At 44.6% G+C, this 13,645-nt stretch overlaps 1 protein-coding gene across 6 annotated transcripts in view; it reads right to left on the bottom strand.

Annotated features, from left to right (window-relative positions):
* Positions 1–649: 649 nt before the first annotated feature.
* KCTD20 (potassium channel tetramerization domain containing 20) overlaps positions 650–13,645 on the bottom strand; it is a 30,826-nt gene continuing 17,830 nt past the window's right edge. For 4 of the 6 annotated variants that reach the window (XM_075115803.1, XM_075115804.1, XM_075115802.1 and 1 more), the window contains exons 2-8: positions 8,831–9,030; positions 7,854–8,133; positions 6,870–6,972; positions 6,232–6,352; positions 5,096–5,293; positions 4,470–4,580; positions 650–3,865 (exon numbers count right to left, since the gene is read on the bottom strand). In XM_075115803.1, coding sequence (XP_074971904.1) covers positions 3,573–3,865; positions 4,470–4,580; positions 5,096–5,293; positions 6,232–6,352; positions 6,870–6,972; positions 7,854–8,133; positions 8,831–8,981 — 1,257 coding nt within the window. In that variant the 5' untranslated portion in view covers positions 8,982–9,030 and the 3' untranslated portion in view covers positions 650–3,572. The remainder of the gene's footprint in view (positions 3,866–4,469; positions 4,581–5,095; positions 5,294–6,231; positions 6,353–6,869; positions 6,973–7,853; positions 8,134–8,830; positions 9,031–13,645) is intronic. The other 2 variants (XM_075115807.1, XM_075115806.1) reach the window with 1 other exon arrangement.

Raw genomic sequence — 13,645 nt, 5'->3', positions numbered from 1 at the left:
GGATAATAAGTAGTGAACAAGTGGCACTAGAGGCAAAGCTACAACCCTTCATTTTTTTTTGACTGGTTTGTAACATGCCAAAATGAACCTACAGTTCTTATTCCATTGCTTCACATTTGTGACAGCTCCGCTCGTGAGTGCGAGTTCCTGTTCCCACTTCAGCAATTCCACTAAATGCCACCTTGTTCAAACTCTTAACGCCTTTCTCGAGCTTCATTAAGAAAACCCTTGAGATACATCCAATACTGAAGATGGAAATAAAAGTCAGTGTGTTCTTCTGAAGACAGAAGTAGGTGGAAGCGGAGCGTATCTTTCACAGCACACTAACCAAAAATAGCACTGGGGCCTGTGAGAGCTGCCGCATAGTTTGTGGGTTAAGTAGTGTTGTCTCATACCTGTGTTATGTGCTGCTTTTAGAACATCACTGCAGTGAGTTGGTAAACTTTGAGGCCCTCTCAGCACGAGTGGTAATCGCACTTCTGTGCAGCTGCTGCACAAGGTTCCTGCCAAATCAACGAGGCTCTGCCTGATGCAAAACTAGTACTAAGACTGGGGTCACAAGCCACATTTGCTTTATAAAGCAAGGAAACAAAACCTAGCGATCTATTCCCCATTTAAAACAGTTTTTAGAAGACCCAAACAAGCCATGTATAATTTATACTTTAATACAGAAAGGAAACCGTACAGCTGTAGTTAATACACACCACAGGTAACACTTCAGTATATCTAGAACAAGACAAGACTTGACCTTGTACCTGAATAGTAGGTGACCAAGAGAGGAAGAAAAGCAAATGCATGCTTTTTCAATTTGAACTCACTCTGCTGAAAAAAAAAATATCCAAAATTCCTCTTTAATTACTTGGGAAAGCCAGTCACGTAACAGTGGCTTTTTGGAGTGAAAAAACTGCATGGAGATCACAGAAGCTGGCTACCTCCATCCCAAATTGATTACACGGAGTACCAACCGGTTCCTACGAGGCACGGTCTTTAACCCTCAGGCAAGAGCCTGGGGCCACTATTTCTAATAAAATGGCTGAATCCTTCAAGCAGCGTAGATGACACTTGGCTCAGTTTGTTTTGGCTGAATACGGTACTTAGCTGTCAGATCCCATACGGTGCCGTCGATGTCGGCTGCTCGGCCTCCGATGCCTTGACATGGTCCTGTAGGGTAGCGCTCAAGAACACGCACATTCAAGTCCTTAGAGCAGAACATGTGTAAACTCCAATTCCAGTCAGCTGGTCAAAACCAATATATATTTACTTAAAACTGTAAAAATAAATACACAGAAAAAAAAAAAAAACAAATCCATAGGGCCTGGGGGCAAGCTCCATCATTGCTGGGGGACAGGCTCACCACTGCCTTTGCTTGACTTGTGGGACCAGCTCCTTACCACGGCAAGTAATGGGTTTGTCTGGCCCTTAGCTGGAAGGTTAATGGTCCATATGTCTTCCTTTCTCTGCTACAAAAATAGAAATTAATCTAAAGCAATAATGGAAAGTGATTGCACATCATCTCTGTGCAGCTACTGAAGGACACTTCTCTGTACTGATCCAATGACACATGGGGAGGATTTTTCAAAAGTAGCCAGGTGGACGGGGCATCTGAACCCCCGGGACTCTCCGGAGCACCTTCCTGAAGCACTTGTGGAAATCTTCCCCTAGGCACTTATAAAAAGAAGAAATCTATTTGCCGCCCTTAGGAAAGAAGCTAAAACCAGAATCACTGCGAAGAATGGAACCCATATCCATACAAATGGGAACTAAATGTATCAGCAAATACATGCCTTGGCAGATATTTTGTTACTTGTAACTGAAACAACACTCATAAACCTTGATATTGTCAGGTTACTTACTCTGAAAAAACCAAACACCCTTAGCAGCAAAGATTAACAGCAATCTTCAATGCTAAGTCTACCATACACTTTGCAGACAGACAGAGAATAATAAAAATTTGCTTGACAACAACGGAGGAAACCTTCTAGGGGCAGCCTGATCCCGACCTCTGTTTTGCCAAGAGTGACCGGGTAACGCAACGCGTACGTGGTACAGGCTCCAACAGCAGCTGGCTGCAAGAGCAGAACCGACCTGAGCTTAACAACTTTGCACGGGAGCACGCTCCCTGTCTCTCTTTTTTGAATGAGTTTCAGCTTTTCTTTGCACCACCGCATGTTCCAGCGCTCCACTTTGGGTACGTAAAAGCTCTACACAGCCATCAGAGATGATGGCTTTGTCAGGCAGGCCCGCGCTGGTTAACGTGCGGCTCGGCTGTGGCAGGACCGACCTCACTGTGTGCTCAGCAGCGGGTTATGCAAACCTACAGGGAACTGCACGCTGCAGGAACAGGAGCAGCGAGGCTCTAATACACCTAACTGAGCTAAACCAGCCCGGAGTGTGTCTATACCTATAGTCACAGCTTTGTTGGGCCCGAATCCAAAACGAACAGAGCCTTAACCACAGGCTAGGATTATACGTTCAGAGCAGCAAAGGAGAGTTGTTCCTCGGCATATGTACTTTTGTCTACTGAAGGCTGGTTTACTATTGGTATGCCTTACCTGTCTGACAGCAAAACGGTCCAGTTAGTTCCAAATTGGGAAGAAAGCAGCTGGCCTTTTAAAGCTGCAATAGTAGAATGCTCTTTGGAGAGTCTACAGAAATTTTGACGGGTAAAGGTTGATGAGACCAAGGATTTTACTCAGGTAGGAAACTGTACTGGGAGCTCCTCCACTGGCTTTTTTTGTCTTAGCAGGGGGATCGAGGAGACAACTGAAAGTCTTTAGCATGCACAGTCACCTCTAGAAAGCTTCTTACATCTATCAGGCTACTAAATAGATTTACTTTGTTGGTAAAATATCAAGTCCAGTCTTTTTTTTTTTTTTTTTGGCTTTTTCCTTCAGCATGATATACTTGTTTTACTGAACTTAAGAGACAACATCCCTAAAAACAGTGATTCCATCTTATGTAGGAATATATATGGGGAATTCCTGTGAACAGGCATATGTTTCCTATTAAACTAGTCCACCCTACCCTAGAACAGCAGTACAACATACTGGATGCAAAGCCAGATGGCAGTGTAAACAGGTTTCTCCACACTCAGGATTTTGCTGTCAGAACTGTGCTACATTTCTGCTGGTTGATGAAAGAGCATCATCTGTCCTGCTTTGATGTTCGGTCCTTTGTAACTGATTATCACAAAAGCAAAGCTAAGTGCCTCATGGTAAAGGAAAGCTTTGTCTTGACAGGCCCAGAACTTCCTCTCTCATGTCAAACAGTACGTTTCTAAATACTTCTGCTCTTCTTTTAGAAGTTTAGGTAAAATATTCAGCACCCGCCAGACTGGAAGCCTTTATAGTAGAAACAAACAACATAATTTCTTTTTGTTTGAGGAGACGTTGCTTTTGATTGCACAATTAAACTATGGAGTGTGGCTCTTTATTAACATGCTTGAGATACGACAACGTAGTAAGAGCATGAATGAGGATAAAGCACCTTGCAGAGTCTGTGTTCCATCACCTGGGATGAAACTACACTGAGACATTCCCACATCAGGCAGGACTATCCACCCTGAGCCACGACTAGTCTGGTAGATCGTTAACAGCCATTTGGGAGAATGGTGCGTTTAGCCTGTCGAGCTCATCTACTTGAGGGGGGTGATGCATTATAACCTCATGGTCCTCTGAAACGTCATCACCCACAGTGACTAGGTTTGTTAGAGACTTGCTCCGAACACACTGGAAATCAACATGACGGCTTTTGCCTTCTTCCTTTTCCCATGACATCTGGATGAACGGCCGTTGAACATAGTTGTATATCACTTCTGACCGGCCACCAGGCCTCCTCTTCACCTTCTCTTTGCAGGTGGGATATCCTGAAAACACAGAAGGCCAGTCAGTTGTGCTACACAGCTCTGACCCGCACAAAGGGACAACAGGATCCCAGAACAGCCAGGCAGGAGTAATTATGGGGGCAGGGGGCACTTAGTAGACAAATGCTCACATTCCACATTATTGGCTTGTAAATATTGGCTTGCTTTTCCCCTGAAAAGACAGCGTGGCATTGTGTGTAGTCATATGATCAATGGCTGCACGGCGTTAGTCATTCTGTGAGCAAACACGGCTACTATAAAAATAAGACAGTCTCTCAGGACAGAGCATGTTCTCTGATCTCCCTAAGGGAACGCTTGGATGAGCATGTGGAAGTGTGACTCCCCTTTCCTGTTTGCTTGATCCTAAAGTGACAAGGTTTACTGGTATATGCTCTCATTTTTCCCTTAACTTTGACACCTCCTGGCCAATTTCAGTGTAACATGGTTGAGGTGAAGGAAGATGCCCAGCTTCTACTAGGTTCATGAAAATAAATGCCTAGTAAAACACAGAGGAAAACAGGAAATGCCTTGACTCCAGAGGAAGCCAGGCTTTACTGACAATGGAGTCACCTGTTTCAGAATTTCCTTTGTTGAAGAAATACTTTACCTTCAATGCCAATGCGAATATTTTTCAGGCCCCGTTCCTTTAATACAGCTTTTGCAACATCGCGGTTCTCAATGTACTTGAAGAATCTGTACAGCTTGGAACTGTAAAGGACTTCAAGAAATAGAAAAGGTGATTAGAATGTACAAGGAGGGCCCTTCTTGCCCTTTCTGACATGCTCAGCTGTGGGAGTCCCAAAAACCAGGTCTGGTTTCCAAGAACTACCTCAGGTGTCTGTTCTCATCACTCAGATTAACTACGCTTCCTTGGTGGGAGGGTAGTGACAGACACTACAGTCTGGGTAGGACGGGTGGTGATGGGTGTGTAAAGCAAAGAGTATTCGCTCACTAAAGAGCCAGGAAAGGCTGAGGGGAAAGTGGCAAACAAGAGGAAAGGATGCAGTGAGTGCTGTCGTTACCAGTGCAGGTGGTCAGGCCAAAGCTCTAACCAGCCAGGTATCCTGCCTCAAGCAGCAGCCGGTTCAGGAGGAACGTACAAAACAGGACTCCACATGCCAGCATCACTTCCTGGAGGAAGGCTGCTGTTTGGGCAATGGGTCCTTTCCCTATGGCCGGATGTCTGGGTGTGTGCTGAACACAGCGCCAGCAGCCCCAGTGCAGAGCCCTTACTTTGCGAGTACTCCTCTCCCATTGGAGGCGGATGATCTTCATCCCAGTCCACGGTGTCTTCATCTGTCAGCACGACAATATGGCATTCACGTTCCCCTTTCCTTGCGCTATCCACCATTATAGGCAGAATTAGCTCCTCCAGGTAGCCATCAAACTGCTTGTGAGCACCATCATTGGAGAGCTCATGCAACAGAGCACCTAATGAGACATAAATCATATGATGAGCTTTTTCACACAGTACGAAAATACATCCCAGCTCTACACTTTCCAGATACATTCAAGAGCACAGCCCGCATCCTTCTTTAGACAAACTCCTTAACCAATGTTCAGATGCATCAACAGATCCAGCTCCAGAACTGGCAAAATCAGATGTATGAGACTGCATTTCAAATGGGATGCAGATTACACTGTAGAACCATTACACTACCATTAAAAAAACACCAAGGTCCAATCAATACAGTGAAACAGCAACAGACTGAATAATTAATTCTTTATGATACTTAATCTGAATTTCCAGCAACTACCTCTGTCCTTGAAAGCACATTTTCTGCCTTCTCTGTGATCACTCAGGATAGGACAGGGTAGGGAATTCCACCCCCAGCCTGTGCTATGAGTGCCTTTCACAGATTTGCCTGTGTTAAAATTACTTCTTTGCCAGCATACCCACTGAAAAGCTGCTCCCAGTCAGGTCCCCTCATGACTAGGAACTCTCTACTACTTTCCAACTTTGGTATCATTGGTTCCTGCTCTGCCCATCATCCTTTACCTTAAATTATTCACAATTCTCTGCTACATTTTACATAGGAGTTATAACCCTGCTTTTAGCCTTCATTTCATTTGGCTTAACAGCAAGCTTTTCTCCTCAGCCTCTGTTACAAGAGGAGACTAGAACGTTTACAATTTCAATTTGCTTTTTTGAGCAAGGTGTCTGTGTTCTGCAGGATTCAATCACTTCACTTTGGATTGATGCAGCAAAAAAGGAAGCTGTTTAAATGCAACGCATACATGAGTCCCAGTGGAGTCCATAGCTTCAAGCTTAAACTAAAGCACACAGTTAAGAACTGCACTGAGTCAGGATCAGACTGCTCAACACCATGCAGATGATCTCCTAAGAGCTCATTTCTCTCCATACTTACTTAAATCTTGACATTTGATGGTGTTGAAATCAAAGTTTATGCAGAGGTAATCACATGTGTCTCGAAGGTCTGGGATGGAAATCCCATCAGGGCAGTTAATGATTCCGGTTTTGTAATAATCCTGCAAACAAAAGGACAGTTTCTGGAGAGAGAAACTAAGAATATCTTGGACCCTGATAATATTTAATTAGTTCTTTGTTTTGTTAACCAACATTTGAGAGTTACAGAGGCTATATATAGCTCTGTGAACAGTAAAAAGAGCTCCGCTTGTCCGAGAATCTACGTCTCTCTGCAGATCCTCTTGGGTCTGATAAACTGTGAGCTCCAGTTAAAACTTTTCCCATGGCATAGGTTTTCATAACATCTCACATGCAATACGCATTTATATGCAACCATAAAGTCAGGACACAGCTCAGGAACTACAACAGCACGACACATGAAAGGTACAAGGCAACACGAGCAACTATCTGAAATGTTGAGTCATACCAAGGTCTACTATAATCTTTTTTAAAAATCACAATGCAAAACAGTAATAAAAGACTATGTCCCGGGGGGTGTGCGGCTGCCTGGGAGACGGCTTGGTTTTGCACATGTGACAAACAGATTGGGTTTTTTCCAATCTGCAAATGTCTCCTTACCAGCACAGTCCGGAACACAGCTGAGCTAATTCCTTCTGCGATTTCATATTCTCCCTTTTCATTTGGCCTGGTGAAATTATATTCTCTTCCTGGTCCAAACATTCTGAATAGATAAAAAATCTATGTAAATGCACAAATATACTTAAATGCATTAACTCTAGAGACCGATAGGTGCACTGAAGTTAAAGAAAACCAGCTATGACACATATATACAGTAATTTGAAACCTGTATTCAAATCTCTTATGTAGTAAATAAGCACAAGATCTCTCTCGGCCACGTGCTCCTACAGCTGGACTCTGTCTGTCGCTATAGCTACTGCACTGTATGGAACAAGCCACAGCTCAGGGGAACAGACCATTCAACCCTGGGTCAGAAAACAGCCTGGCAATAAAGCCCTTTCACTGGGGCTATGCAAGATAGTGAACTGCCACACGCCTTTTGATCCCTTGTTTTACACAACGAGCCATGCAAGGGTCAGTAACCCAACAGAACCTGGCTCCCTCTGGTCAGAGATGGGTGAAAGTGCTGGCAATACAGAAAATGACTGCTGCTTGTAGGCTCCAACCTTTAAGCCATGTTACAGGGAGCTGAGGAACTTATCTTTTGGGAGAGTATCAAAAGATAACAGCAGGAGAGGGATGGAGCTTTATCATTTTCCCCATTCTGGAAGGGAGGTTATCAGCTGTGAACACATGTACTGCTTACAAACAAGGCAAACACTTGGAGAGGAGGCAAAAGGAGACCTTGTCTAGCTAGAAGTGCACAATGTTTCAGGGAAGTGGACCGAAGGGAGACTGTTATCTAGAGAACTACCAACCCTCTCTACATCTGGTCATATCTTCAAGGCCTCACTCACAGCCAAGTCACCCTTGCTTCGCTTGTGTGTACAGATGAGATCCCAAAACAAACATCAGGGGTTTGTTCCGTTTTAGCAGACATTTGACTCCCTTGAGGTATCCTGAAAACAGCGGAAAATCACCCACCTTCCCAGCATAGTATCAGGGTGAGCAGTGAAAATCTGTGGATTCACTGCAAAGCGAGTGCCATCTACCACAAGCGTCACTTTCTCTGGAGCCACTGTTTGTGAATTGTTGCTTGATGACAAAGCGCAGCATCCATGGCGTTCCTGGGTATTAAAATATTCTGACTGTCTCTTATTTCCATCTTGGAAATGAGAGTTGTGCGTGTCTTCAGGAGCAGACAACATGCTACTGATCTGGGGACTTACTGGACAAGCAGTGTGTCGGCATTCAGAATCTAAACCTGAGAGAGACAAATGAATATTGCAAGGGTAAGATATAATTTATTGAAAAACTTCATAGTAACACTTTCTACTCTAATGAGAAATCTGAGTCATACAATTACAAAGGATGTCAATATACCTAACTGTCAGGGTAATGTTCTATGACATAAAACTAGACTGCATTTTCAAATTGAGCCAGGATTTTGGATAAAAAATTTCCCAATGAACCACAATGCTTAATACTCCTTGTTAGAGCAAGATGGATTCAGTGTGTAAAGAGCAGGAGCACAGGAATTAAACAAGGCCAGAAAGACAGACACAGATTCCTAGCACTGACAACTACCCTCACAGGAAAGCTAGAGCAGAAGCACACACCGCACGAGAGGTGTTTAAGCCAGCGGTGCTTGATCCCTGGCCCATGGCGGGCGTGCAGCTCCTCAGGACTGTCCAGCTACTTTCAGTTAATCTGTTCAGGGACAATTTCAGAAGGAGCTATAAGTTGGCCGGCCAGGGCATACCCACGTCATGACCTTGCCAAGACAGCAAGACCCTAAACTCTGCTGTGAACCATTGTCCTTTAGACCAGCCTGGCAAAGGCAGGGCACGCACTCCCCAGCGCAAACTGCCTTGGGATACGGGAATTTTTCCAAAACATTACACTGCTCAAAAAAAAAATCTCCCTTAAAGATTACTATAAGGTAAAGACATTATCCTCACCCTCAGTCCTGGGAACTGCAGCAGGGCTGTGACCTCCTAGCACCACATTACTTTCTTCTGACTCATGGACTGCTACAGTTACGTTTTCCACAGAGCAACTGGACTCCAGATTTCTAGACCAGCCTGTCCCACCAGCACAGTTAACATTCATGCTGGGCCTCCGCGATGTGAGGAGCTGGTTGCGTTTCCTAAGAGAAGAGCTAGGAGAGAAAACACCAGGCTGTTAGTTTTGGAAGAAACTCCCAAGCAACGAAGCTCAAATCCCTGTATCTGGTACTGCAAGCAAAGTCCCCCAGGCTCAAAAGACATTTCTTCAGATATTCAGCTGTGTTTCAGAGAGGCTTATGATGCTAGTTATGTCCCTACACTTACCTAGGAAGAAGGGGGGAAAAAAAGGTTTTAAAGTAACCAGGGGTCTATTTAACCTACAAGCCTTTGCTTTTTCAGGAGTAAGTCCAGAGCCACTGATGTCTTTAGATCACACATGTGTTCCAGCAAATACCTTCCTGGCAATTGCCTGACCTCCAGACCAATAGAGCCCTTTAAAAATGTTTACATATCTCTTGATTCCCAGCTCTGGCAAAATGAGCTCTGTAACACGGCTATAGCCCGAAATATAACGTTTTCTCAGTTAATGGCTCAGGCATTGCCCGTGAACCACTCTGAGGTTTGACTTGGAGGTTCCCTGCTCCCAGTCAAGGCTTTTTTTTTCGTCTTCCTTCTTGATTTACCACCCTCCCATTATATAGTGCTGTGCTGGTTTTGGCTGAGAGTTAATTTTCTTCACAGTAGCTGGTACAGGGCAGTGTTTGGGATTTCTGCTGAAAACAGTGCTGGTAACCCAGGGGTGGTTTCGTTCCAGCTGAGCAGGGCTCGCACAGAGCCAAGGCCTTTCTGCCTCTCACCCCACCAGTGAGTGGGCTGGGGGGGCACAAGGGGCTGGGAGGGGACATGGCCGGGACAGTGACCCCAGCTGACCCCAGGGATGTCCCACACCACACGGTGTCATGCTCAGCACATAGAGCTGGGGGAAGGAAAAGAAAGGGGGGGCCGTTTGGAGCGATGGTATTTGTCTTCCCAAGCCAGCGTTATGCGTGATGGAAGCCCTGCTTTCCTGGAGATGGCCGAACACCTCTTGCTGGTGGGAAGTGGTGAATGAATTCCTTGGTTTGCTTTGCCTATGTGTGCGGCTTTTCCTGTATTAAACTGTCTTTGTCTCCACCCAGAGTTTTCTCACTTTTACACCTCTCTTTCTCCCCCTGTCCCTCCAGGGGGGAGCCAGTGAGCGGCTGCGTGGGGCTGAGCTGCCGGCTGGGGTCAAACCACAAACCACACAAGTGCTCACCCCGGTGTTTAACCCAGCATAGTCCTACAACAAATACTCATATCCCATAGAACAGCCATGACTGCAGCAGCCTTACATCCACCGTATCCTGGCTCGGCCCAACACACACGATGCTTTAACCAATGCCATTCAAATCTTAAATGTTCTTTCAGCATACACAGAGAGACAGCTTCCGTTTTTGCTGTTTGGCCACTTCACTCTTCAGTGAAATTCTTCTTCCCTGCTCCTCTCTTTAAGACCCACTTCACTCCTTTGTCTCTCCTAACAGATCTCTTTTGCTGCCTCTCTCCCTCATTCTCTCTTTGGCATTTATTTTGTCCTGCTGTTGCCTTGGACAAGAAACAGCTCTCCTTTCTTGGCTTGAAGTGTTTTCCTTTCACTCTCTCCAACATAAAACACCAATTTCCTCATTAATGGATTTTCCCAATTTCCCCCCTGCAGAACAATTGTCCTGTGTCTTTTTCTTGGCTGAATTAAGACTCCGGGGCCTGCGGGTGCCATCTATAAAGCACGGCAGAACACTGACATGGCTAAATACAAACCAGATCAAATACAGCATTAATAAAAAACAAAAATGCCAAATAAGAGTTGGCGAGTTTTCTGGTCAGGACCTGCTGAGGATGAAGGCTTTAATGAGCACTTTGGTGGGTTTCAAGCCCATCGTTACTGGCTGTCAGTGCAAGCATTTCATTCTTAATTAGAAATTTTAAAAAGGAATAACAATTCCTTCCTCTTGATCCGTAAAACCAATATTAAGTTGCCAGCATTATTATATCTGGATATTTTTAGAAAATCTGTTGCTTACGCATCATGTGATATTCATCAGAAGGAAGGTTTTTGGCAACAGCAAAACCATGTGAAAAGCTGCCGTATTCTTTCTTTCTTTAAAGGCTCTGGCTGGCAAGTAGAACAGCAGTGTGAGGAGCCTGCGAGGGTCACCTTAGTTCGGCAAACCGTGCAGTGCATCACTATTCACCTCTCCTTGCGCCAGCTACCCAATGTTGGCTGGGGCCATTACCACAACCCCAGAAAACTCCCTCTCCTGATGTTTTCCAGGCTGTTTCCCTTGGACCCATTGCACTGGTTGCCTGGACCCCAGAGACCCCTCATCAGTCCCACCAGCAACCCAGCACTCCCCATGAACGCTGCCTTGCATTTGGTCACACACGAAGAAATCCATCCCCTTCTGCCTCAGCAAAGGGCGACACAAACTCCCCGTGAATAAACCTGTGCAAGCTTTTCCCCCTTCTCTCGTGTGTCAGACTGGCGAAGAGGGCGTAAGAAAGGCCAGCAGCCTGCTTGTGGGCCGTGGGCAGCGGGCCATGGGTGTGTGGAGTCCCCAGCACCCAAGCAGAACATACCGACTTCATGTGCATTGCACAAACTGCCCCGCTCATACAACTGCAGGACAAACCTACTATCCCAGGAATGAGCTATAGAAATGAGGAAACATATGGAATATGCAGAAAATACTGTTCAAAGTAAACCCCAATATGCAAACCCACATACTGTACCCTGCAAACCCTGGGGGAAACAAACAAAAAAACGCCTTTTAATTAACTCCAGAATTGACAGTTTCAAACATAGCAATAAAAATTCAACCATTTCTCAATTTCATACAGCTTATCATAATTATTGTGATCAAATGAAGTTTCCCAGACTGCAAATGTGATACTATTTATACAACTAATACTTTGGTTTCAAACATATTCACTGAATTCCATACGCTATAATTACACAACAGTTTTTGACCAAAATGCTTTAAAATTTAGTAACTGCATAGAAAGCCAAAACATAATTTTAAAAACTGCAGTTTGATTTACTTAGGCAAAAGTGTTTTGAGCTGGGGGGAAAAAAAATCTTTGTCGAGTGGACAAAATCATCTTGGGAAAGCCCTTGAGAGGAGTCATTCTTGAGAGTGGCGTGAGACTGGGAGGAACACAGACAACGTACTGGGTTGTGCCTCAGGAACTCTTCTCCTCCCCCCCCCCCCCAACTTTTCTGTATAGAAACAAGCTCCCCGATAAAACCGAGATGCTAACGCACTCGCTTGGGAACAGACTTTGCTCTGTGAGCTGACGAGAACTCTATTAAGAAAACTTGATAAGCATAAAATGTACTACTTAGGCCTCTTTCTTTCACGAGTGCTCTGTGGCTGCAGTTCTGCCAATAAGCTCCCCTTGCACTGTCTGAACAATCTCTTAATTATTTAATAGATTATCTAGCAGAGAGGAGAATTTAGACAGGGAGTCAGATCAATAAGCAGTTTATATCCAGGCAAACAGCAGCTTCATCAAGGGACACATATTCCGTAACTTCACAAGAAGTATGGCCTTATAAGCCATATTTTAGTGATGTCAAATAGCACGAAATGCCTACAGAGCAACTTTTCACAATCATCAAGTTGGGTTTGATGAATGTAGCAATCTGTAACTTGATGATCAATCTTTTTTCATCACCTTAAGCTTTGAATAGTTCAAGAGACCCTGCGTGCCATTCAGCAGAGTCCTCTACCACAATATCTCAGAAACTATTTACAGAAATATCATCAGATACCCAGGGACTGCATTACAGTAATTTTCCTTGACTGTTTCCCCACCCTTTTCTGCTATATCTGCTAAGCAGGATTTTTAGGAAAAAAAACCCAGCTGTTGACACCTTTCTTCTCCTCATTCTTTTCTATTACACTAAGTTTAGCACCAGTGAAAGGGGCTAAAAACTGCAGAGATTGGAAAATTCAGAAACAGATGCTCTTTGCAATTGTGGTGGCTCTCACAAGCATCAGATCTGACTTTCCTCATTAAATTAAATTTACGGGAAGCTGAATGTTCAGCCCTGCTGATAATCAGACTCGGGCCAGGCTGATGTTATCTTCCTGTCTTCTGTCCCCTCTTGGCATGCCCAAATCCAACACATTATGCATTGGCAGAATTGAGGCAAATGAGTAAGGATTCCTTTAGCACATCTGGCTGGTACAATAAATACCCAAACTAGTCATTTAACATGACAAATTTATTGCAATCACGCACAGAACCCAGTAGGGGAACCAGTACATAAAGACTTCAGAAGGCCATACTCTTGCCTGACCAGCTTACAAATGTCCTGGTTTCCTTTCATGCCCAGGATCAAGATGAACTACCTGTGGTGAAAACGAATAACTATAAATAATAATTAGCACTATTAATCTTCAAAGCTTTTTACAAATATTAACTGCACATTCCTCCTAACAGCCCTGGGAAGCACTGCAGGGAAGTCTTTTATGAGAGAAAACAGGGACACAGAGACACATAATCTTCGGGACCAGCCAGAGCACCAGGCCCACTAACTAGGTGTTAGGCTGACTTTCAGCACGTTCGCAACTCACGCTCCCTGGCCCTGCACCAGCAATTGCCCCGCGGTTAGCAGGACGAATAGTAGCAGGCTACTGTCTTCTTTTGAGGTCTGTTTCCATGCACGTTTCTACCCTCTGG

This window comes from Phalacrocorax aristotelis, chromosome 21, assembly GCF_949628215.1.
Source record: "Phalacrocorax aristotelis chromosome 21, bGulAri2.1, whole genome shotgun sequence".
In the NCBI taxonomy this organism is placed as follows: Eukaryota; Metazoa; Chordata; class Aves; order Suliformes; family Phalacrocoracidae; genus Phalacrocorax; species Phalacrocorax aristotelis.
Note: the sequence above shows the minus strand (reverse complement) of the source record. Positions and strands in the feature narration are given on the sequence as shown.